The 26759-nt window shown below is 44.6% G+C and overlaps 1 protein-coding gene across 1 annotated transcript in view; it reads right to left on the bottom strand.

The window, feature by feature from the left end:
• Positions 1–12949: 12949 nt before the first annotated feature.
• Positions 12950–26759, bottom strand: part of LOC120986522 (probable N-acetyltransferase 16) — a 43103-nt gene continuing 29293 nt past the window's right edge. The window contains exon 3 of the mRNA XM_040415146.1: positions 12950–13594. Coding sequence (XP_040271080.1) covers positions 12983–13594 — 612 coding nt within the window. The 3' untranslated portion in view covers positions 12950–12982. The remainder of the gene's footprint in view (positions 13595–26759) is intronic.

Consider the following 26759-nt stretch of genomic DNA (forward strand, 5'->3'; position numbering starts at 1 on the left):
TGTCAGATCTGAGTTTCACGATCTAACTCAAATCCGATGGTATATTCTAACATAGAGGCGTTCCCATGGTGATGGGGATGCTTCAAGTTAAAATATACCATCGGATTAGAGAAAACTCCAATCCGATGGTATATTAATAGGGACTCCTGACTTTTTACATTGAAAGTCAATGGGGGACGGATCTGTTTGCAATTGCACCATATTGTGTCAACGTCAAACGGATCCGTCCCCATTGACTTGCATTGTAAGTCTGAACGGATCCGTTTGGCTCCGCACTGCCAGGCTGACACGAAAACGCTGCAAGCTGCGTTCAGGTGTCCGCCTGCTGAGCGGAACAGAGGCCAAACGGTGCCAAACTGATGCATTCTGAGCGGATCCGCATCCACTCAGAATGCATTGGGGCTGTACGGATCCGTTCGGGGCCGCTTGTGAGAGCCTTCAAACAGAACTCACAAGCGGAACCCCGAATGCAAGTGTGAAAGTAGCCTAAGTGTGCAATTTAAGCTAGAAATACAGCTACAATTTTCTGGGTTTTTAAAAACACCCTTTTTGGGCAAAATACACAATTTTACAGCCCTTGCTGCATCTGCATGTGTGAAATTCAAGCGTTATATACAGCTGTCATAATCTGTTAGTAAAAAAAAACACACATTTTTGGCAAAAAAATTAATTTTGCAGCCTCTGCTGCATATGTCATTGTGAGATACACCCTTTAGATACTGTGGTTCTATTCTGCTATTATAAGAACACCCATTTTGGGCAAAAATATTTTTGGGCAAAACCATTTTGGGCAAAATACTTAATATTGCAGCCCTTGCTGCATCTGTAATTGTTCAAAACAAGTTTGAAATACTTCAATAATTTTCTGGCTTTGAAAAAACACCCATTTTTGGCAATAACCTTCATCTTGTGCCTCTGCCGCATTAGTCAGTGTGCAATTTAAGCTAAAAATACAGCTATAATTTTCTATGTTTTAAAAAACACCCATTTGGGGCAAAATACACAATTTTACAGCCCTTGCTGCATCTGCCTGTGTGAAATTCAAGCATTATATACTGTTGTCATATTCTGTTAGTAAAAAAACACACATTTTTGGCAAAAAAATAAATTTTGCAGCCTCTGCTGCATATGTCATTGTGAGATACACCCTTTAGATACTGTGGTTCTATTCTGCTATTATAAGAACACCCATTTTGGGCAAAAATCTTTAATTGTGGCCTAGTCGGCATCTATACGTGTGAGATACACCCTTTACATATTGTGGTTCTAATCTGCTATTAATAAAACACCAATTTTGCGCAAAAATCTTTAATTGTGGCCTAGTCTGCATCTGTACGTATGAGATACACCCTTTAGATACTGTGGTTCTATTCTTCTATTAAGAAAACATCAATTTTGGGCAAAAATCTTTAATTGCGGCCTAGTCTGCATCTGTACATGTGAGATACACCCTTTAGATACGGTGAAAATGGTAATACCTAGGGAGGCCCCCTGAGGAACGCCGGACCCTGCCGGAGGGTGTGACGCCAAGGGGGAGGCCGGGGCCCGAGATTCCAGCACCGACACCCTGGACTGAGCATCTGCCACTGCGCAGACCAAGGAGTCAATAGTGGCTTGTAAATGTGACAGCGACTGCTGAATGGACGTGGTCCCTGGCTGGACACCTGACGGGCCCGGGGTGGTCATCAACAGTTTATATAGTTCTGCTCTGCGAGCAGAGGCCGGGTGAGGGATGCCTCTCCTATTAAGTTCTGCGGTGAGTCTGGGAATCGTCCAGCTTCTCAGGGACACGGTGCCAGACTGGCCCGAGACGGACGTTCCAGGGAGTGACATGGTGTCCTCCGTATCTGAAGCATGCGACATGCTTAACCTGAGGTTGACGAATGATACCTGTGCCGATGTCTTGGGTCACCTGACCTCGGCCCGATGTCAGATAAATGAGACAGGCAAGAAAACGTTCCTGGGAGACAAATCCATAAGAGTCGAAAGGGGGACTAGCTGGGAAGATGACAGCCTGGGCGATGCAGGAGGCAGAGGTAGGTGCGAGCCTGGGCGATCCAGGAGGCAGAGGTAGATGCGAGCCTGGGCAATCCAGGAGGCAGAGGTAGGTGCCAGCGTGGGCGATCCAGGAGGCAGAGGTAGGTGCGAGCCTGGGCGATCCAGGAGGCAGAGGTAGGTGCAAATACATATCTCACAAGGCCCTGCCACCATTACACGTCAGTACAGATAATTGCAGTCCATAATCAGTGAAAGGTGACTGCGCATGGGGTGAGGTAAGGTCCTAACTACGTCTGACAAGACCCCCAACTCTCTTCACCTCAGAAACCATAAATAGCGCGCTCTTGCGTGCCTAACGACAAACATGGGAGTCCCCCCCCCCTACGAGCGGAGACAGAGAACAGCTTTTAATCATATACATAACAATGCGTGGCCCGGCAGAGTGTGCACTTCGTAACTGTCTGGTTGTTTGGCAATACCGCAAAGTTTCAACAATACCCGCGAATTATGTATGGGCCATTTACAGTTCATAAATGGTTGCTGCTCAGGGGCTGGACACCCCTACCTACACCATATGTGGGGTAGTGGTTTATCTGACGTGCGTTCCATGCTGGAACGCACGCCGGCCTCCCCCAGAGCAGGGATGGCTTGGGGGGGGATTATGTGGTAGCTGTGACATGAGTCGTGGGCTTTGTAGTAGTTGGTTGCGTTATGGTTGGGGGTGAACTGAGGGACGAGCCGTGTGTGGGTAGCGGGGACCGGGTCTGAGAGCAGATATCGATGTGCATTCCACGCTGGAATGCACGCCGAACCCGCGACCGGAAGCCTGGAAAATGGGGGCCCGGGTCGGAGGGCTCCTGTGGGGGGGTAATAGCTTGCGGGGACAGCGCTTACCTGTCCTGAAGCCGCCTGACCATGGAGAGACCGCCGGGCCTAGAGTGAATTCCAGCGTGCGCTCCACGCTGGAACGCACGCCAACCTCGTGACCGGAAGCCGGAGCCTGTGCCGCTGCTCGGGGAGCCCAGTGTAGGGAACAAGGAGTGCCTGCATACGATACCTTCCCTGGGGAGAAACCTGCGAAGTACAAGGCGGCAGCAGCTGTGGTACCAGCGGGCGACTTCTTATCCAGCGCGTGAACAGAAGCGCCCTGAGGGGCTGGGGGCCGGCGCTTATGAAGGTCAGACGCCCCTCCCACAAATTCAGGCTGACTTTTCAGCCTTCCAACTTGTACCTATTTTATTTTATGTCATTTCACTAATGTCTGTTAAATTTTCTGGTGAAATTCACCAATTTTTGGGTGTGATATACCTCTGCTATACCTAGTAGACATGTAAGAAAGATTCACTAATTTGTATGTTACATTTTTGGGTGAAATTCACAAATTTTTGGGTGTGATATAACAATGCTATACCTAGTAGACAGGGTAAAAAATTTCACTAATTTTTCTGTTAGATTTTCGGGTGACATTTAACAATTTTGGCTGTGATAGACCCCTGGCTCTACCTATTAGACAGGTTAATAAATTTCACAAATTTTTTTGTTACATTCTTGGGTTGATATTTTACAATTTTTGCCTTGAATAAACCCCTGCTCTACATAGGTGACAGAGACCGAAATTTTTTAAAATAATCTGTTTCATTGGTGGGTGAAATTAACCCATTTCTGGCGATAAAAAAAACCCTGCTCTGCATAGGGACTTAAATTTCTAAATTTCGGCTTTAATTGGCCCTTTCATTCAATGCTTCTGCTTTAAAGGGATTCTGTCAGCAGTTTTTTACCCCCCCCATTTAAAAATATGGTTATGTTCATGGAGCACTAGCGATTCATAATGTGGTCTTATAACCGAAATCTGTAGGCTCATTTTGTCTAAAAAACGTTATAACTAACCTGTCATTCATCTCACAAAGGTGCCCAAGGGGATGCTCATGTCTTCCAGATGCCGCCCGCACCCGCCGCCGTTAGTGCCCAGCTCCTCCTTTGCTGTCATCAGCGCCGCCTCAGAATCCTTGCTACGCCTCTGGCTCTCCCTCACTCCCCCCTCCTTCTTCTCTAACATCCCGCGCGTGTGCACAGGCCTCTGACAAGCTGGCGCCAGTGTTCAGGTCATCGGGAGGTTGAGCGAAGTGCCGGCGCATGCGCACTTCGCTCCATGAAGCCGAACGGAGAAGTCTGCATGGGCGCATCAGGCACAGGCCTGTGCGCACGCGCGGGATGTTAGAGAAGAAGGAGGGGGGAGTGAGGGACAGCCGGAGGCGTAGCAAGGATTCTGAGGCGGCGCTGATGACAGCAAAGGAGGAGCTGGGCACTAACAGCGGCGGGTGCGGGCGGCATCTGGAAGACATGAGCATCCCCTTGGGCACCTTTGTGAGATGAATGACAGGTTAGTTATAACGTTTTTTAGACAAAATGAGCCTATAGATTTCGGTTATAAGACCACATTATGAATCGCTAGTGCTCCATGAACATAACCATATTTTTAAATGGGGGGGGGTAAAAAACTGGTGACAGAATCCCTTTAATAATTTGTCCCACATTTCCGGTTCTTCCTATTGCAGCCATTGACCTCGATTGGATGAGGTCTCCCTTTCTCACGCTTCCTCTCCGGCGTGGAACCCTGATTCGCCGATAACCGTGATCAACATGGTAGGCTCAGAAAACAACATCGAAAGTTGATAGAGAAGATATCCAAATGGATGGTGGATGTCACAGGGACGTGTGATCAGGCAGAAGTTATCTAGAGTAAACAAAGCGGCAGCAGGGCCTCTCCTGGCTAACATTTCCAAATCCAAAATACCCCAGTGACATTCCTTATAATTTTTTATTAATCATTCCAATAACAGGGCATCTTAAGAGTCCTGTATTGCTATTTATCGTCACTACCTCCACGAGTCGGGAGTGGGTAATTGCCGCGCGCCCTCTCCTTAACTTGGAAGCTTATGCTTTAATACTTTGTCCCACATTTCCGCTCGATTACATTTAATTTCATCTATTGACCTCCATTGGATGTGGTGTCCCTTTTTCAGGCTCCCTCTCCGGCCTGGAACCCTGATTCCCCGCCACCCATGATCACCATGGTAGGCGCATAAAAGAACATCGAAAGTTGATAGAGCAGATAGCAAATTGGATCGTGGACATCATGGGGACATGCGCCTACACGTACTGAATGATGGGTCTGCCCCCTTCAACTTCTGAGTCTCCAATTGGGCACATGGCCTGAGCTTGCCCTTTACGCCTTGGAGGTGCTGGCCTGCCCTGCAGCCAGTGTATTGTCTGAACGTGTGTTTAGCACGACTGGAGAGGGTTATCACAGGTTATATTTCCCAATGTTTTGGGGTGTACCCTAATTTAAAAAAACAAAAATAAATTTGAAAACAAAAATCAGTGTAGGCTACATACTCCTCCTCTACCGCCGCTTCCACCTACACCGCCACATCCACCGCCATATTATTTTTAGTGCTCAAAAGTTTGTGTCACCATTGACTTCAATGGGGTTCGGGTTCGGGGTCAAGTTCGGGTCCCGAACCCGAACTTTTTTATGACGTTCGGCCGAACCCGTCGAATCCGAACATCCAGGTGTCCGCTCAACTCTAATTATGGGAGAAAAATTGTTTTCTATAGTTAAAAATTTTCCCTATAAATGGGCCTGACAACCACACAAGGTGTTGAAGCATAGATCACGCAGTTCACGGATTACACCGTTGACAGCAAAAATGTGGATAGATTATGGGAGAAAAATTGTTTTCTGTATTTTGCATTTTTCCCAATATATGGGCCTAACAACCACACAAGGTGTTGAAGCACAGATCACTCAATCCACGGATTACACCGTTGACAGCAAAAATGTGGATAGATTATGAGAGAAAAATTGTTTTCTGTATTTTAAATTTTTCCCTATATATGGGCCTAACCACACAAGGTATTGAAGCGCAGATCACACATTTCACGGATTATACCGTTGACAACAAAAATGTGGATTTTGGGAAAAAATAATAGTTTTCATTAATGTACTTCCTATCTTTGCCCCTGACACACAGAAGGTAATGCTGCACAGATGTCACAAGTCACTGCAGACACCCTCTATATAGCAAAAGAATCGCTATTTCGCAAAGTATATATAAAAAAAAAATCGAGTAGTACTTTGCACAATTAAATTGCTGCCACCACACACAATAGTCCTTAAAAGGACTTTTGGGTCTTTGAAACGTTATTCGCTGAAATATATTGCGATCACAATCTCCCTACACTATCTGTGCCTTCCTATGTGCAGTTCTCCCTGACTCGCAATGAGCCGAACCCTCGTCATCGCAATATAGCACCCGATGATGCGTATCGGCCAGCCAATCACTGTAATGCCAGTAGCCAACATGGCTACTGGCATTACAGTAATTGCAGTACTTACCCGCACGTTTTCCGGCTGCTTAGCAGCTGCGAACTGTGTGGGAAGGAGACTCGAGCATGGCGCTCGAGCACATGTGGTACTCGGCCGAGTACCGCGATGTGTCGATCATAGCGATGCTCGAGCCGAGCAGGTATTCGGCCGAGCATGCTCGCTCATCACTACTAAAAACCTTAGCCTTTCTACATCCATGCTGTACCGCTGCTGTTCCCAAATAAAAAAGGGAGAAATGTTTTAGGCTCATTTAGAAGAAGCACCGGCCTCTACATAACTTCGGCAGATCCACCGTTGCATCTAAATCTACGCCAAGTCTTTTGCTGGTATAAATTTAGACCATTTTCTACACCTAAAACAGGTGTAGAAAATGATGAGATGGACCTGCCGGCCCGTTCCCTTTTTTTGACCTGGCATGAGAAAAAGTCGCTGATTGCGGAGCAAATAGCCTTTGCACCGCAATCTGTGCCAGAAATACACCTAATAGACATATTTCTGGTTAGTAAATGACCCAGTGTGTATTTAAACACCATCTGCTCCCAATATAGGAATCTTTTGGGAACGTTTGTGTAAAGGGGTTTTCACAAGAGAATTTAGACTAGAACCTTCAGATTCACAGGTGCATATCCATGAAGCAAACATAATAATAAAAACAAAATGGCTGCACAACATTATACATACAAACAATAGAGCTAAGAAATGGGGGTCATTCTAAATAAAAGTGGTACAATACCGACTATAAATGAGTTCATGGAAGCTCTTAGCGCATATATTTGCTCAAACATGTGTCGGGCCCATCTACCAGGCGTCAAGGTGGCTTCCGCAGATGGGCCCCTAACACTGCCTCTCTTTGGACTTATTTAAGCCTACAATATTCAGGGCAGTGTAGAGACCAGCTACAGTACAGACCAAAAGTTTGGACACACCTTCTCATTCAAAGAGTTTTCTTTATTTTCATGACTATGAAAATTGTAGATTCACACTGAAGGCATCAAATCTATGTCATATTCTAGGTTCTTCAAAGTAGCCACCTTTTGCTTTGAACACTGCTTTGCACACTCTTGGCATTCTCTTGATGAGCTTCAAGAGGTAGTCCCCTGAAATGGTTTTCACTTCACAGGTGTGCCCTGTCAGGTTTAATAAGTGGGATTTCTTGCCTTATAAATGGGGTTGGGACCATCAGTTGTGTTGAGGAGAAGTCAGGTGGATACACAGCTGATAGTCCTACTGAATAGACTGTTAGAATTGGTATTATGGCAAGAAAAAAGCAGCTAAGTAAAGAAAAACGAGTGGCCATCATTACTTTAAGAAATTAAGGTCAATCAGCCGAAAAATTGGGAAAACTTTGAAAGTAAGGGCTATTTGACGATGAAGGAGAGTGATGGGGTGCTGCGCCAGATGACCTGGCCTCCACAGTCACCGGACCTGAACCCAATCAAGATGGTTTGGGGTGAGCTGGACCGCAGAGTGAAGGCAAAAGGGCCAACGAGTGCAAAGCATCTCTGGGAACTCCTTCAAGACTGTTGGAAGACCATTTCAGGGGACTACCTCTTGAAGCTCATCAAGAGAATGCCAAGAGTGTGCAAAGCAGTAATCAAAGCAAAAGGTGGCTACTTTGAAGAACCTAGAATATGACATATTTTCAGTTGTTTCACACTTGTTTGTTATGTATATAATTCCACATGTGTTAATTCATAGTTTTGATGCCTTCATAGTCATGAAAATAAAGAAAACTCTTTGAATGAGAAGGTGTGTCCAAACCTTTGGTCAGTACTGTAGCTGGTCTCTACACTGTCCTGAATATTGTAGGCTTAAATAAGTCCAAAGAGAGGCAGTATATTTAGTGTTAGGGACCCATCTGCGGAAGCCACCTTGACGCCTGGTAGATGGGCCCGACACATGTTTGAGCAAATATATGCGCTAAGAGCTTCCATTAACTCATTTATAGTTGGTATTGTACCACTTTTATTTAGAATGACCCCCATTTCTTAGCTCTATTGTTTGTATGTATAATGGTGTGCAGCCATTTTCTTTTTTTACTATCCCGAGTATAGGTCATCAAATCGAGCGAGTTAATTCATTCCAAAACTTTGTTTTAATGCTGTACGTCCAAAGTTGTGCACGACTTTGGTGAACAACATCGGCCTTCGATTCTACGACTTTAAAGTCATTTTAAAGCATGAATCCAAAGTCAGAGGTACCAACCTCTCCTTCTCTTCAACCAGCTGATTGATGGAGGTCCCAGGTGTCGGACCCCTACCGATCTGATATTCATGACCTATCTCGAGAATAGGTCATTAATATCAAAATCGTAGAAAACCCCTTTAGTTTAAAAAGCATAACAAATGCGACGGTGCAGTGTGTTTGTTAACATCAACCATACATTTACCCATAGCTATATCTGTCAGTGTCACACTGACATTTACTATTGCCGTCATTGAATTAAAGAGCTTAAAAAGGAGTGAGAAATGAAAATTTAGGGGAAAAATAAACGAGTCCTAGGAGACCTCAGAGTGTGATACCAATCAGGCCAGTCGGAGCACTTTTGATTTGGGTAGAATTCAGACATGAATTAAACTTTTGGACCAATTCAGTCCAATCGGACTCAAAGAAATTCAAAAACTTCGCTCATCTCTACTTGCCAATCATCTTTCCAAAATATATATATTTTTTAAACAGTTTTTATTAGGTTTTAATCAGGATTAGAGTTGAGCGGACACCTGGATGTTTGGGTTCGACGGGTTCGGCCGAACTTCGGAAAAAAGTTCGAGTTGACCCCGAACTTGACCCTGAACCCCATTAAAGTCAATGGGGACCCGAACTTTTGAGCACTAAAATGGATGTAAAAATGTCATGGAAAGGGCTAGAGGGCTGCAAATGGTGTCAAAATGTGGTTAAGAGCATGGCAAGTGCTGTACAAACAAATGTGGATAGGGAAATGACTTAAAATAAAATAACATAAAATACGTAAAAATAAAAAATAATAATCTTGATCTAGGAGGACCAGGTCCATATGGAGTAGGAGGTTGAGGAGGCGGTGGATGTGGCGGTGTAGGTGGAAGTGGCGGTCTAGGAGGAGGAGGAGGTAGCCTACACTGCTTTTTGGTTAAAAAAAAATATATATTTTTTTTAAATTAGGCTACACCCCAAAACATTGGGAAATATAACCCTCCAGTCGTGCTAAACACACGTTCAGACAATACACCGGCTGCAGGGCAGGCCAGCACCTCCAAGGCGTAAAGAGCAAGCTCAGGCCATGTGCAGCACGCCAGACCAGCAGGGTATTGCGATTGTGAGGTCACGGTTAATGGGCAAGCGAGGGTTACTCACAGTTCTGTAGGAAAACCCTGGGCAGGCGTACAGCAGTGAAGGAGAGGCTGGCACAGTAGACCTCTGGGGCACACTCTGCATTTAGGGACCAGGCCTGATGGTGGATGAGGTGCCCTGGATGTTGCAGGTGTTTTATGTGCCTGGGGCAAGGTCCCTTTAAGAAACGTGACGCCAGTGCTTGTAACGGTGGCACACCGATTTATAGTTGTAGTAAATGAGGAACACAGTGTTATGGTGAACCAAACTTTTCCTTTACTAGCAACAGTTCAACTTTGTACAGTAAGATGTAAATTCAGTTCCACATATCAGATGCACTTCACAAGCAGGCTTTCACAATTATGGCAGGTATACCGTTCCTTGCAAGATACTCAGAGGGTAAACAACAACACACACAGATCAGGCTGTACCTTCTCCTCAGAAATAGTGTACACTGTTCCTTAGAACTCCTGTCTGGTTTTTATCCCAAGGCCCGGATGCCCCAATGCTGGCTTTTATCCTTGGTAACAATCTTCCTCAGGTATTTATCCTTGCTTTACATTAATACTCCTTCTGCCCTTCAGCTTACCTGATTAGCTGGATACACTGGCTCTGCTTGGCTTGTGGGAACTGCAGGTTTCTCCCAGGAGGCAAACTCTTCTCTTGGGGTGAATCTTCTGAGCTAACAGAGGCTCAGGAAACTTCAGGCAGGCTATGACTGTACTACTAGCCACCTGGAATGCACTAATCTCCCCTGTCTGGGCCTAGCTATATATACTAAGGGCTCTGTAATGTCTAGGAGGCTAAACTGCACCCTAACAGGCCTGACACCCAGATAACACAGGGAAATGATCATAACACATCACATTAATGCAATAGACATATTAACCTTTGTGTAATGCCCACCTTTACCTAGTGGGACACTACACATGTGCCCAATTATAGGACCCAGAAGTTGCAGGGGCTGACCCCTGTCAGTCAGTTCGTGTAGGCGTGTGCACACTTACTGCCCCACCATGTCGCACGTCCCCGTGATGTTCAAGATCCAATTTTGTATCTGCTCTATCAAATTTCGATGTTCTTTTATGCGCCTACCATGGTGATCACGGGTGGCGGGGAATCAGGGTTCCAGGCCGGAGAGGGAGCGTGAGAAAGAGAGACCACATCCAAGGGAGGATTCATTCTTTCAAATTTAAAATTTAGTGTTGAAATATGGGAGAAATTATTAAAGCATAAAAGTGTGACAACTTTTCAAAGTTTAAACATTGAATGAAAGGATGTGGCGCGCATTAATTACTGAATAATTTATTAAATTGTATTCCCTGTCACCTGTGCATAGCGGGTGTTTATTCACGTCTAAAAATGTATAATGTCAACCCAAGAATGTAACAGGCCAGCACCTCCAAGGCGTAAAGGGCAAGCTCAGGCCATGTGCCCAATTTGGAGACCCAGAAGTTGCAGGGGGCAGACCCATCAGTCAGTACATGTAGGTGTGTGCACACATACTGCTCCACCATGTTGGTGAAATGCTGCCTCCTGCTAAGACGTTCCATATCAGCTGGTGGTGCTGGTTGTTGTGGCGTGCTGACAAAGCTTTTCCACATTTCGGCCATGCTAACCCTGCCTTCTGAGGTGCTGGTGGTGCCCCAGCTGCGTTGGCGACCTCTTTCTCGTCCTCTGCCTTCGCCTTTTGCTTCCACTGTGCCCCCGCTCTCAGTTGGGAATGCCACCAGCAGCGCGTCTACCAGCGTGCGCTTGTACTCGGCGCATCTTACGATCACGCTCCATATTAACATCTCTTATTCTTATATCTACAGAGCTGTGTAAGGAATCATTTTTTGCAGGACAATCGTAAAATTACAACTGTAGTTTTTATTGAAGGTGAAGTAAAAAAAGAAAACAAATCAGAAATTTATATTTTTTTTCCAAGGTCTTCATAGGAACATATCTGGCTTCTCTTCCTTGTTATGGACAACAGCACAATGGAGATTAAACACCGATTCTCCTAATCTGTAGGATTCTTTTTGGTTGAAGGAATGGAAGACAGATTCATAGGAATCAATGTTTTGAAAAGCATGTAGCACTGCATTTTAACATCAAACCTATAGGCGCCTTTCACACGAACGATACAGATTGGCTCAGGATGCGTTCAGTAAAACTCGCACCATTTTGCAAGCAATTCAGTTGGTTTTGTCTGCGATTGCGTTCAGTTTTTTCTGCGCGGGTGCAATGCATTTTGATGCATTTTTCACGAGTGTGATAAAACAACTGAAGGTTTACAAACATATCTTAGCAACCATCAGTGAAAAACGCATTCCATCCGGACTTGCTTGCGGATGCAATACGTTTTTCACTGAAGCCCCATTCACTTCTATGGGACCAGGGTTGCTTGAAAAACGCAGAATATAGAACATGCTGCGTTTTTCACGCCACGCAGAACTGATGCGTAAAAAAAAAGAAAAAAAAAAGCTCATGTACACAGACCCATTGAAATAAATGGGTCAGGATTCAGTGTGGGTGCTATGTGTTCGCATTACACCCACGTAGAAAACCCACTCGTGTGAAAGAGGCCATAGAAATGCGGTCTTTGGACAGATTCTTAAAGGGTTTCTACCACCAGAAATACACTTTTATTATATGCTAATGAGCCTCTAGGTGCTTTGTGGGTGTAAAATCAGCACCTAGAGGCTCCATCTACTCACCCATTATGCCGCCCAGGTCCAGTGTTGTGCCCGCCCAGCTCCTCTTGATTGATGGCACGGTCCGCTGCATCGCTGCCGAAATCCCACGCCTGTGCCGTTCACTTCTGTCTTCGGCGCAGGCGCAGTGAGTGAAGGCCGCTCTCCTGATGCCGGCTTCCTCACTGTGACGTAGTCGGCGCAGGCGCAGTGAGGAATCCGGCACCAGGATCGCATCATTCACTCACTGCGCCGAAGACAGAAGTGAACGGCGCAGGCACGGGATTTCGGCAGCGATGCGGCGGACCGTGACATCAATCAAGAGGAGCTGGGCAGGCACAACACTGGACCTGGAAGGGATAAAGCGTGAGTAGACGGAGCCTCTAGGTGCTGATTTTACACCCACATAGCACCTAGAGGCTCATTAGCATATTATAAAAGTGCTTTTTTAACAAAAACGGCTGCAGGGACTAACGTTAGAAACATACTGATATGTAGTGCTGACATTGGTGCATCGCTAATGTCAGTCAGCTACATAACAGTATTTCTGGTGGTAGAAACCCTTTAAATGCAAAATAAGAGCTTGCCGAGACTGGGAAGTGGAATTCAATCAGACCGGACATTCAAAAATAATCTGCTCAATAATACAACAGTATATATTCAACCCTTCACACAGTTGGACAAGCTCAGTCTGGAGACTCTTCTCTGCATATAGGACTAATATTATACCACTCCCTGCTGGCAATCCTTTTACTCCGATTTTCAAGTGCTCTAGAACATGGACCTTAGCACAAGATGGATCATTTCCAAACAGGTCGATATCTATATAGCATAATCTGTCTGCAAAAGGCATTGGATATGGTTGAGAACCAAGGCTAAGAAACCCTTCTGGAGAGGCATGGGGGCCATCACTGCCAGGTGTGACCTTGGAAGAAGATGCAGAGTCACTAGAATCCTCAGGATGTGAATAAATCCAGACAAGCTCTCGTTTCAGTAGAAGATCTAGGTTGGACTTCTGAGCGGCAATAGGAGACCAACTTTGAACAAGCAATCCACCAGGAAGCAATTGCTCTCTTGTCTTTGACTCCTCAAGGAATCTGAGAACTTCCTCTGGTCCCAGAACAGATAGCTTTTTGGATCTGTCTTCATTATTGACTCGAGACTCCAGTAACCTGAGTTTTGCTTCCAACTGGTCAGCAGAAACAAGTACAGGTATCACTGCCTAATGGGGAACACAATGAACATAGGAGAGAGGTTCAGATTCAAAAGATTCAATGCAATACATAGATGAATTGTTATAAAAGTAGAAGAGGAACAAATGGAAAACAACAAAACTAGTTCTGAGTAAGGCTTCTTTCACACGACAGTATGGCTTTTTCAGTGTTTTGCGGTCCGTTTTAAACGGATCCGTTGTTCCGTTTTTTGTTTCCGTTGTGTTTCCTTTCCGTTTTTCCGTTCCGTTTTTCCGTATGGCAAATACAGTATACAGTAATTTCATAGAAAAAATTGGGCTGGGCATAACATTTTCAATAGATGGTTCCGCAAAAAACGGAACGGATACGGAAGACATACGGATGCATTTCCGTATGCATTCCGTTTTTTGCGGACCCATAGACTTTAATGGAGCCACGGAACGTGATTTGCGGCCAAATATAGGACATGTTCTATCTTTCAACGGAACGGAAAAACGGAAATACGGAAACGGAATGCATACTGAGTACATTCCGTTTTTTTTGCGAAAACCATTGAAATGAATGGTTCCATATACATACCGTATACGGAACGCAAAAAACGGTCCGCAAAACGGAAAAAAAAAACAGTTGTGTGAAAGAGGCCTAAATCAAAGTAATCAAAGTGGACTTCAATCCAAATTTCAGGGAATATTCAATTTGCTAGGAAGCCAAATTTCCTCGTGCTTCATGGTAACAAAACTATTTTCTCTGAAATGGCATTAAAAATAAAATCATACTTAACTCATCTATTTGAGCGCGAAGAGGCTGCTGCAGCCATCTTGCTTGAAGTTCCAGTGCAAAATCTTGTGCGCGGGGACCCATGACATCCCCCGCCGTATGAGATTTTGTGCTGGATCTTCAAGCAAGATGGCCACGATGGCCTCTTTGTGCTCAAATGGATAAGGCAAGTACAATTTAATGTTTTATTTTTTAACTGATCAACCCCTGTAAGACCTTAATAATAATCTCAGATGCCACGATCAGCAATGAACCTGGCATCTGAGAGGGTTGAATGACAGGTGGTGGAACAATTGCGCCAGTAGTCATTGCGCCCGGTGCTTACAAAGAAATGCACTGCATGACGAAACAAGTCTTCAAGCAAATTTATTTTATTTTATTCGGCAATGCAGCCGAATCGAATCTCTAAACGAAAAAAAAAAAAAACAACAACATAGGAAACATAAAAAATAAACAGATTACAAAAATAGATAAGTTATTCCAACCAATAGTCTAATAATTAAAGTTTGTAAATTGAAGAAGATTGAACATTTAAACACATGTATTACCTGTTTGCCAATGAAGCTGTAATACTTTTCCTCTAATCATACCATTATAATGACTAAAATAATAGATAGCGGAGGTGCAATAGACATCGCTTATCTAGACTTTAGTAAGGCTTTTGATACTGTCCCGCATAGAAGGCGTATCAATAAATTGCAGTCTTTGGGCTTGGACTCCCATATTGTTGAATGGATTAGGCAGTGGCTGAGGGACAGGCAACAGAGGGTTGTAGTCAATGGAGTATATTCAGACCATGGTCTTGTTACCAGTGGGGTACCTCAGGGATCTGTTCTGGGACCCATATTGTTTAATATCTTTATCAGCGAAATTGCAGAAGGCCTCGATGGTAAGGTGTGTCTTTTTGCTGATGACACAAAGATTTGTAACAGGGTTGATGTTCCTGGAGGGATACACCGAATGGAAAAGGATTTAGGAAAACTAGAGGAATGGTCAAAAATCTGGCAACTAAAATTTAATGTCGATAAGTGCAAGATAATGCACCTGGGGCGTAAAAACCCAAGAGCAGAATATAAAATCAGTGATACAGTCCTAACCTCAGTATCTGAGGAAAGGGATTTAGGGGTCATTATTTCAGAAGACTTAAAGGTAGGCAGACAATGTCATAGAGCAGCAGGAAATGCTAGCAGAATGCTTGGGTGTATAGGGAGAGGCATTACCAGTAGAAAGAGGGAGGTGCTCATGCCGCTGTACAGAACACTGGTGAGACCTCACTTGGAGTATTGTGCTCAGTACTGGAGACCATATCTCCAGAAGGATATTGATACTTTGGAGAGAGTTCAGAGAAGAGCTACCAAACTGGTACATGGATTGCAGGATAAAACTTACCAGGAAAGATTAAAGGACCTTAACATGTATAGCTTGGAAGAAAGACGAGACAGAGGGGATATGATAGAAACTGCTAAATACATAAAGGGAATAAACAAGGTAAAAGAGGAGAGAAAATTTAAAAGAAGAAAAACTTCTACAAGAGGACATAGTTTTAATTTAGACGGGCAAAGGTTTAAAAGTAATATCAGGAAGTATTACTTTACTGAGAGAGTAGTGGATGCATGTAATAGCCTTCCTGCAGAAGTGGTAGCTGCAAATACAGTGAAGGAGTTTAAGCATGCATGGGATAGGCATAAGGCCATCCTTCATATAAGATAGGGACAGGGGCTATCCATAGTACTCAGTATATTGGGCAGACTAGATGGGCCAAATAGTTCTTATCTGCCGACACATTCTATGTTTCTGTGTTTCTATATATTATTGATGATCCCAGTTTGATACAGTATGATACACTGGACATTTAATGACAAGGTGCAGAACTTTATTACAACATTGGTTTGTTAGTCTAGTTAAATTGCTAGTTAAAAATTAACGTTGATAAGATATGGTGGGGGAGGGTTTATTTTGCTATACTTGACTAAGGGACCTGTTAATTGGTTTTGGGGTGAGATTGGATTCTCCACAAGCAAAGAGATGCATGGTTTTCTTCCTTTTTCTTCCCTGTGCAGACAGGCTGAAGGTGCCATTGTGGAATACTAAGGGGCTAAAAGGTAGGCTTAAGCTTATAGGAGTGTTTAAAAATAGACCAGATACAGTTGTGGTAGCAGAAACTCATCTGACTAAATATGATGTAAGGAAATACTATGGTCACAGTTCAGAACTTCAGTCAGCAAAATTAGAAATGACCACAAGTCTTCCTTATACACTCCTGTTAATAGGAAGCTAAGGTTAACACTAGCTTCTTCCCCAGAACTTGCTGCAAGGCTAGTTGGACTGGAGAGAAATCACATTATGTCTGGAGTAAGGTAGCAGAAAATTGGTGCAAGTTCACTGGAAGCAGACATTCTAGAAAGACCAGAAAGGGTGCAAAGATTTGTAGAACCAGGAGAGACAGATTGTGCCTAAACAGCAGATTGGTTAATGCAGAAACTTGACACGGTCAGAATAGCAGGAAAATCAGAAGCCATATCAAGAAACAAGGGGTTAAATCAAGAAAACAAGCCAAGGTAGGTACACAGTGTTGACAAGCAGATCTTCAGTTCAGACATAAAGCATATGACTTAATAGGATGGAAGAATTTCCTCCGGCTCCTACTACCTAACCCCTTCCCCTTAAATAATCCTACCGACACCAACTTGCTTTGGTGAAAATGACCATGACGGCCAGATTTTATTATTCCATACATTATAAGCAACATCTTACACCATATAACATGAATAGTAATAATAACAGGCACTTTAACACATCTGTCAACGTTATCACCTACTGCACCGTGACCAAGGATTCTGGAGGGCAACCCAAACAAGCTGTATTCTCCTTAACCGTCTCCCCTTATGCTTCAAACTTACCCTTGGCCGCACTCACCGACCCCAGGGCACCAAATGCTTGAAGTATACAAGTATCTCCCCCTGTAGGCCTTTTAGCCCAAACAGGAGCCCCATCCTTGGCATTAACAAACCACATGAGATGCAGACTCTAACATGTCATGCATCTCTTAACCATTGTATTGCTCCCCAGGATCTCATATCAAGCAGCCCTTTATAAGCTGCCATCAAGTACCTAACCACTACCAGGGTGGGAGAGTGGGAAACTGACGCGCTCTCAACTGGCAACTGCCCAAAACCCCTCCCTCTACACTTTATATACAGCCCGCCAACCTTGCTAACTCCACCCTTCTTTAGTCTAAACCAGCCCTTCCAATACCATTCCCAACCACATTAACCCTAACCTAGCCTACAGTCTTCCCCCCAAGTCAATCCGCACTACGCTATGTCTGCACCTCGCTCCGTTGCTATTCGAAGCACAAAAAGAGCCACTTTACACAATCACAGGCAACTGGCAATGATTAACTGACTTAAATCCTCCACCTAGCTATGGGTTTGTATGCTGAGCCAGGAACCATGCACATCATGGCTTGCTAAACTAGTCCCGACAGAAACTACATCTTTTGTATTAGCCATGGAAAACCACCTCTTCTTGCTTGAACTCTTCAATGTTGTAGGAGTGTAATTTATGATGCAGGCATCTCTTCTCAGCATCCTCCCAATGAACCTTCCAGTTCCCAGTACTTTGTGGAACATGCTCAGTCCCTTTTTCATGGTGCAGTATGGGCACTTCCTACTCTAGTACTGTGCATTTCTGCACCCTATTAGCCTCCTGGACTATATATCAGATACACCAGAGAAGGAAATGGTCTTCTCCCAGCTTCTCCATTTTCAGGCCTGTGCCCCAGTAGCAGTAATCATTTGGTGACATGGCACCTGCTATGCTCAGTAGGACCCACACTGGCCTGGGGATGATGTACTCTGTTCACCAGGGAAGCGGGGCTAGGCAATATATTTTTTTAACCAATTAAACTAAACTAACTAACTAACTAACTTAAAACTACAGGGGCAGCACAACTGTAAGGAGCAGCATTAACTACCTCCGGACCGCCTAACGCAGATTCGCGTTCCGGAGGTGGCAGCGCTGCGCACAGTCACGCATATACGCGTCATCTCGCGAGACGCGAGATTTCCTGTGAACGTGCGCACACAGGCGCGCGCGTTCACAGGATCGGAAGGTAAGCGAGTGGATCTCCAGCCTGCCAGCGGCGATCGTTCGCTGGCAGGCTGGAGATGTGATTTTTTTAACCCCTAACAGGTATATTAGACGCTGTTTTGATAACAGCGTCTAATATACCTGCTACCTGGTCCTCTGGTGGTCCCCTTTGTTTGGATCGACCACCAGAGGACACAGGTAGCTCAGTAATATGTTGCACCAAGCACCACTACATTACACCCCCCCTGTCACTTATTAACCCCTTATTCACCCTTGATCACCCCTGATCACCCCATATAGACTCCCTGATCACCCCCCTGTAATTGATTACCCCCCTGTCATTGATCACCCCCCTGTAAAGCTCTATTCAGACGTCCGCATGATTTTTACGTTTCACTGATAGATGGATCGGATCCGCAAAACGCATACAGACGTCTGAATGGAGCCTTACAGGGGCGTGATCAATGACTGTGGTGATCACCCCATATAGACTCCCTGATCACCCCCCTGTCATTGATTACCCCCCTGTAAAGCTCCATTCAGACGTCCGCATGATTTTTACGGATCCACTGATAGATGGATCGGATCCGCAAAACGCATACGGACGTCTGAATGGAGCCTTACAGGGGCGTGATCAATGACTGTGGTGATCACCCCATATAGACTCCCTGATCACCCCCCTGTCATTGATCACCCCCCTGTAAAGCTCCATTCAGACGTCCGCATGATTTTTACGGATCCACTGATAGATGGATCGGATCCGCAAAACGCATATGGACGTCTGAATGGAGCCTTACAGGGGCGTGATCAATGACTGTGGTGATCACCCCATATAGACTCCCTGATCACTCCCCTGTCATTGATCACCCCCCTGTAAAGCTCCATTCAGATGTCCGCATGATTTTTACGGATCCACTGATAGATGGATCGGATCCGCAAAACGCATACGGACGTCTGAATGGAGCCTTACAGGGGCGTGATCAATGACTGTGGTGATCACCCCATATAGACTCCCTGATCACCCCCCTGTCATTGATTACCCCCCTGTAAAGCTCCATTCAGATGTCCGCATGATTTTTACGAATCCACTGATAGATGGATCGGATCCGCAAAACGCATACGGAAGTCTGAATGGAGCCTTACAGGGGCGTGATCAATGACTGTGGTGATCACCCCATATAGACTCCCTGATCACCCCCCTGTCATTGATTACCCCCCTGTCATTGATCACCCCCCTGTAAAGCTCCACTCAGATGTCCGCATGATTTTTACGAATCCACTGATAGATGGATCGGATCCGCAAAACGCATACGGACGTCTGAATGGAGCCTTACAGGGGCGTGATCAATGACTGTGGTGATCACCCCATTTAGACTCCCTGATCACCCCCCCTGTCATTGATTACCCCCCTGTCATTGATCACCCCCCTGTAAAGCTCCATTCAGACGTCAGCATGATTTTTACGGATCCACTGATAGATGGATCGGATCCGCAAAACACATACAGGCGTCTCCCTGGAGCCTTCCAGGGGGGGTGATCACCCCATATAGACTCCCTGATCACCCCCCTGTCATTGATCACCCCCCCTGTCATTGATCACCCCCCCTGTCATTGATCACCCCCCCTGTAAGGCTGCATTCAGATGTCCGTATGATTTTTACGGATCCACGGATCTGATCCGCAAAACACATACGGACATCTGAATGGAGCCTTATAGGGGGGTGATCAATGACAGGGGGGTGATCACCCCATATAGACTCCCTGATCACCCCCCTGTCATTGATCACCCCCCTGTCATTGATCACCCCCCTGTAAGGCTCCATTCAGACATTTTTTTGGCCCAAGTTAGCGGAAATTATTATTTTTTTCTTACAAAGTCTCATATTCCACTAACTTGTGTCAAAAAATAAAATCTCACATGAACTCACCATACCCCTCACGGAATCCAAATGCGTAAAATTTTTTAGAGATTTATATTCCAGACTTCTTCTCACGCTTTAGGGCCCCTAGAATGCCAGGGCAGTATAAATACCCCACATGTGACCCCATTTCGGAAAGAAGACACACCAAGGTATTCCGTGAGGGGCATATTGAGTCCATAAAAGATTGAAATTTTTGTCCCAATTTAGCGGAAAGGGAGACTTTGTGAGAAAAAAATATATAAAATCAATTTCCGCTAACTTGTGCCAAAAAAAAAAATATTCTATGAACTCGCCATGCCCCTCATTGAATACCTTGGGGTGTCTTCTTTCCAAAATGGGGTCACATGTGGGGTATTTATACTGCCCTGGCATTCTAGGGGCCCTAAAGCGTGAGAAGAAGTCTGGGATCCAAATGTCTAAAAATGCCCTTATAAAAGGAATGTGGGCCCCTTTGCGCATCTAGGCTGCAAAAAAGTGTCACACATCTGGTATCGCCGTACTCAGGAGAAGTTGGGCAATGTGTTTTGGGGTGTCATTTTACATATACCCATGCTGGGTGAGATAAATATCTTGGTCAAATGCCAACTTTGTATAAAAAAATGGGAAAAGTTGTCTTTTGCCGAGATATTTCTCTCACCCAGCATGAGTATATGTAAAAAGACACCCCAAAACACATTGCCCTACTTCTCCTGAATACGGCGATACCACATGTGTGACACTTTTTTGCAGCCTAGGTGGGTAAAGGGGCCCACATTCCAAAGAGCACCTTTCGGATTTCACAGGTCATTTACCTACTTACCACACATTAGGGCCCCTGGAAAATGCCAGGGCAGTATAACTACCCCACAAGTGACCCCATTTTGGAAAGAAGACACCCCAAGGTATTCCATGAGGGGCATGGCGAGTTCCTAGAATTTTATATTTTTTGTCACAAGTTACCGGAAAATGATGATTTTTTATTTATTTTTTTCCTTACAAAGTCTCATATTCCACTAACTTGTGACAAAAAATAAAAACTTCCATGAACTCACTATGCCCATCACGAAATACCTGGGGGTGTCTTCTTTCCAAAATGGGGTCACTTGTGGGGTAGTTATACTGCCCTGGCTTTCTAGGGGCCCAAATGTGTGGTAAGAAGTTTGAAATCAAAATGTGTAAAAAATGACCAGTGAAATCCGAGAGGTGCTCTTTGGAATATGGGCCCCTTTGCCCACCTAGGCTGCAAAAAAGTGTCACACATATCTCCGTACTCAGGAGAAGTTGGGGAATGTGTTTTGGGGTGTCATTTTACATATACCCATGCTGGGTGAGAGAAATATCTTGGCAAAATACAACTTTTCCCATTTTTTTATACAAAGTTGGCATTTGACCAAGATATTTATCTCACCCAGCATGGGTATATGTAAAATGACACCCCAAAACACATTCCCCAACTTCTCCTGAGTACGGCGATACCACATGTGTGGCACTTTTTTGCAGCCTAGGTGGGCAAAGGGGCCCATATTCCAAAGAGCACCTTTCGGATTTCACTGGTCATTTTTTACAGAATTTGATTTCAAACTCCTTACCACACATTTGGGCCCCTAGAATGCCAGGGCAGTATAACTACCCCACAAGTGACCCCATTTTGGAAAGAAGACACCCCAAGGTATTCGCTGATGGGCATAGTGAGTTCATGGAAGTTTTTATTTTTTGTCACAAGTTAGTGGAATATGAGACTTTGTAAGAAAAAAAAGATAATAAAAAATCATCATTTTCCACTAACTTGTGACAAAAAATAAAAAATTCTAGAAACTCGACATGCCCCTCACGGAATACCTTGGGGTGTCTTCTTTCCAAAATGGGGTCACTTGTGGGGTAGTTATACTGCCCTGGCATTCTAGGGGCCCAAATGTGTGGTAAGGAGTTTGAAATCAAATTCTGTAAAAAATGACCAGTGAAATCCGAAAGGTGCTCTTTGGAATATGGGCTCCTTTGCCCACCTAGGCTGAAAAAAAGTGTCACACATCTGGTATCTCCGTTTTCAGGAGAAGTTGGGGAATGTGTTTTGGGGTGTCATTTTACATATACCCATGCTGGGTGAGAGAAATATCCAAAGAGCACCTTTCGGATTTCACTGGTCATTTTTTACAGAATTTGATTTCAAACTCCTTACCACACATTTGGGCCCCTAGAATGCCAGGGCAGTATAACTACCCCACAAGTGACCCCATTTTGGAAAGAAGACACCCCAAGGTATTCGCTTATGGGAATAGTGAGTTCATGGAAGTTTTTATTTTTTGTCACAAGTTAGTGGAATATGAGACTTTGTAAGAAAAGAAAATAAAAAATCATCATTTTCCGCTAACTTGTGACAAAAAATAAAAAGTTCTATGAACTCACTATGCCCATCAGCGAATACCTTAGGGTGTCTACTTTCCGAAATGGGGTCATTTGTGGGGTGTTTGTACTGTCTGGGCATTGTAGAACCTCAGGAAACATGACAGGTGCTCAGAAAGTCAGAGCTGCTTCAAAAAGCGGAAATTCACATTTTTGTACCATAGTTTGTAAACGCTATAACTTTTACCCAAACCATTTTTTTTTTTTTACCCAAACATTTTTTTTTATCAAAGACATGTAGAACAATAAATTTAGAGCAAAATGAATATATGGATCTCGTTTTTGTTGCAAAATTTTACAACTGAAAGTGAAAAATGTCATTTTTTTGCAAAAAAATCGTTAAATTTCGATTAATAACAAAAAAAGTAAAAATATGAGCAGCAATGAAATACCACCAAATGAAAGCTCTATTAGTGAGAAGAAAAGGAGGTAAAATTCATTTGGGTGGTAAGTTGCATGACCGAGCAATAAACAGTGAAAGTAGTGTAGGTCAGAAGTGTAAAAAGTGGCCTGGTCTTTCAGGGTGTTTAAGCCATGGGGGCTGAGGTGGTTAATAAGAGAGAACTACTGTTAGGGGGTCACTTCAGGGACAGCACAGTTTTAGGCTATACACTGATTGCCAGCATTACTGTAAAGGCGGAACTAAGGTGGCAAAACAACTGTGTGAAGACAGTAAGGGGGAATTCTACTATATAGGGCACTGAGGGGGCATTTTATAAGGGGGAAAAACTACTTTGTGGAATTAGCTATCACGGGGCGCCAAAGGCACACTCGGTCTCCCATCAACCGCAGACCAGGGAGGCTTTGCTAGCTGGGAGGCTCCCTGCTCCTAGGTCTGCCTTGGGCACTGAGCTGATCACTCGGTGCTCGACTTGTCTGTCTGTCGGTCATGTGACGCTGGCCACGTACATGACCCTCACTCCCCACTATAAATACAGGCTGCCTGCTGGCCACAGGTTGCCTGTTAATTCTAGGTTCCAGGCTATTTGTTGGACTACTGAATACTCACCTGATCCTGTTCCCTGACGATCCTTTGCCTCCTGTACTGTGCATCTCTCCTTCCATCTGACGATTCTTTGCGGACTCCTGTTGTACTTTGTTTCTCTCCTGCTATTTGACCTCGGCTTTTCCTGACTATCCTCTGCTCATTCCTTAGTACTGCGTAGCTCTCTAGGTATTGACCCGATCCGTTCATGTTCCTTTATTTGTCTTGTCTGTCTTCCCAGCACGTATCCTAAGTTAGGGACTGCCGTCTAGTTGTCCCCTGTCATTAGGACTTGCGAGGCAAGTAGGCAGAGCCAGGGGTGAGGGTGGAACGCAGTGGTCACTATCCTCCCCCCTGTGTGTAGTGTACGTGACCGTCACAGATTAACAGGCCATAACCTAACCACTGTATCATGAATACTCTGGTGTCCTTGACTGACCATGTCTCTAACCTGACACAAATGGTGCAGGAGCTAGGGGACAAACTCTGTTCTTTTGAGCTAGGACAAGGTACATCCATCCCTCAGGCCTCCAGTCTACATTTAGAGCCCCAGATTAAGCTTCCTGAGCCCTTTTCTGGAGATCGGAAGAAGTTTATTTCCTTTAAAGAAAATTGTTAACTTTTTTCCGTTTGCGCCCCCTTATCCTCTGGGCCCGAGAGTCAACGCATGGGCATTGTCATTTCCCGGTTACAGGGTGATCCCCAGTACTGGGCATTTTCTTTACCTGCTGTCGCAAGTTGTTTAACATCAGTGGAGGTTTTTTTCAGGCCCTGGGTACCCTGTATGATGAACCAGACAGGACACTGGTAGCCGAGACTGCTCTAAAGGTTCTGGTTCAGGGCGATCTACTTGCGGAGGAGTATTGCACCCAATTCAGAAGGTGGTGTGTTCTCTCAGGATGGAATGAACCAGCACTTAAGAGTCAGTTCAGGTCAGGTCTGTCTGATAACTTAAAGGATCTTCTAGTGAGTTATCCGCTTCCAGAGACTCTAGAGGAGATGATGACCCTTGTAGTCCGACTTGACCGATGGGTTAGAGAGAGACGACAGGAATGACAGTTCTCTCCTCAGGTGGTGGTCCAGCCTGAGGTCTATCCTAGAAACAATGCTGAGGTCTCTACCGAAGAACCTATGCAGGTCGGCATGACTCAAGGGAATCTGCGCTGCAGACGTGGAGTGTGTTTTTACTGCGGAGATCCTGACCATTGGATCAACCTGTGTCCTAAGAAGGCCCTCTCTGTTAAGTCTCCCAAGGCAACCTAAAGACCAGGTACACCCTGATATTACGAAATGTAAGCTTTTGGTACATATAACAATATCTCTGGGGGTTAATAAATGGCCGGGTAAGGCCTTTATTGACTCTGGTTCAGCGGCCAGCTTTATTGACTGAGTACGCCATTAGACTGGGTATTCCAATTTTTTCTCTTCCTACACCTATCCATGTCATGGCTATTGACGCCATTCCCCTGGTAAGTGGTATGGTGAGGTCATGTACCTCAGAGATTTCTTTAATCGTGGGGGTGTGCCACTCTGAGAAATGTTCCCTCTTAGTCCTGGAGAACTTACCGGTCGAGGTGGTACTAGGGTTGCTTTGGCTCCGATTACACAACCCCACTATTAATTGGTCCAGGGGGGAGTTGGTGAAATGGGGACCTAAGTGTGACTCGTGCTTGTCTGTGGTACAAGCTGGGCTCTCAGTAGAATCTGATATATTACCCACGGTCATTAGGGAATATTCTGATGTGTTCTCATCACCTACCCCGGAGGTTCTACCACCCCATAGACCTTATGATTGCACCATAGAGTTAGTAGAAGGTGCCAGGTTTCCTAAGGGGCGTATTTATAATCTCTCTAAGCCCGAACGCAAGGCCATGGAGCATTATATTAAGGAAAGCCTCGGTAAGGGGCACATTAGACCTTCTGTCTCTCCTATGGGAGCGGGGTTTTTCTTTGTTAAGAAGAAGGATGGTGGTCTTAGGCCTTGTATCGATTACCGGAAATTGAATAAGATCACTATCCAGAATAGATAGATACTCTCTCCCATTGATTCCGGATTTATTTAACCAGGTTCTGGGGGCAACGTGGTTTTCTAAGATTAACCTGAAAGGGGCATATAATCTAATCCGAATCAAGGAGGGAGACGAATGGAAGACGGCGTTCAATACTCAGGCAGGGCACTATGAATATCAGGTTATGCCTTTTGGACTCAGCAATGCCCCAGCTGTGTTCCAAAACTTTATGAATGATATTCTTAGAGAGTTTTTAGGTAAATTTGTCATTGTCTATCTTGACGACATTTTGATATTTTCTCCTGATTTCAAATCTCATGTGTCTCATGTTAGACAAGTATTAGAGGTGTTGAGGGAGAATCAGTTGTCCGCTAAACAAGAGAAATGTGTCTTTGGTGTACAGGAGATACTGTTTCTAGGGCATGTCCTGACCCCTCACGCCTTCAAGATGGATCCTGGTAAGGTACTAGCTATTAAGGAATGGGTAAGGCCTTCATCCGTAAAATAACTTATTACGGATTTTAACGCTGGAATAAAGGTCAACTATAATTTCACCTGAATTGAGCTGGATACTTTTTTTTTTATATTTTTTTTCTAATCTTCTGGACTTTACCGGATCCAGGTGTGGCATCCATGCACAAAGGGTGTTTGAAATCAACGCAGGTGAGAGCTGCCTTACTATATTATCTACAACGGTTCTTAGGTTTTGCCAATTACTACCGTAAATTTATTAAGAATTTTTCAGTAATTGCTAAACCGTTGACCGACCTTACTAAGAAAGGGGTGGATTTGGAGAACTGGTCTACTGAGGCCATTACTTCGTTTGAAACACTAAAAAAGGCATTCAGTAGCGCTCCCATTCTGATCCAGCCAGATCAGGAGAGACCTTTTATTGTGGAGGTGGATGCGTCTGAGGACGGCGCAGGAGCAGTCCTTTCACAAGGTCCTGCTAGTCTAACTAACCTGAGGCCGTGTGCATTCTTTTCCAGAAAATTTTCTTCCACCAAGAGAAACTACGACATAGGGAATC

The sequence above is a fragment of the Bufo bufo genome, chromosome 1 (assembly GCF_905171765.1).
Source record: "Bufo bufo chromosome 1, aBufBuf1.1, whole genome shotgun sequence".
Taxonomy (NCBI): Eukaryota; Metazoa; Chordata; class Amphibia; order Anura; family Bufonidae; genus Bufo; species Bufo bufo.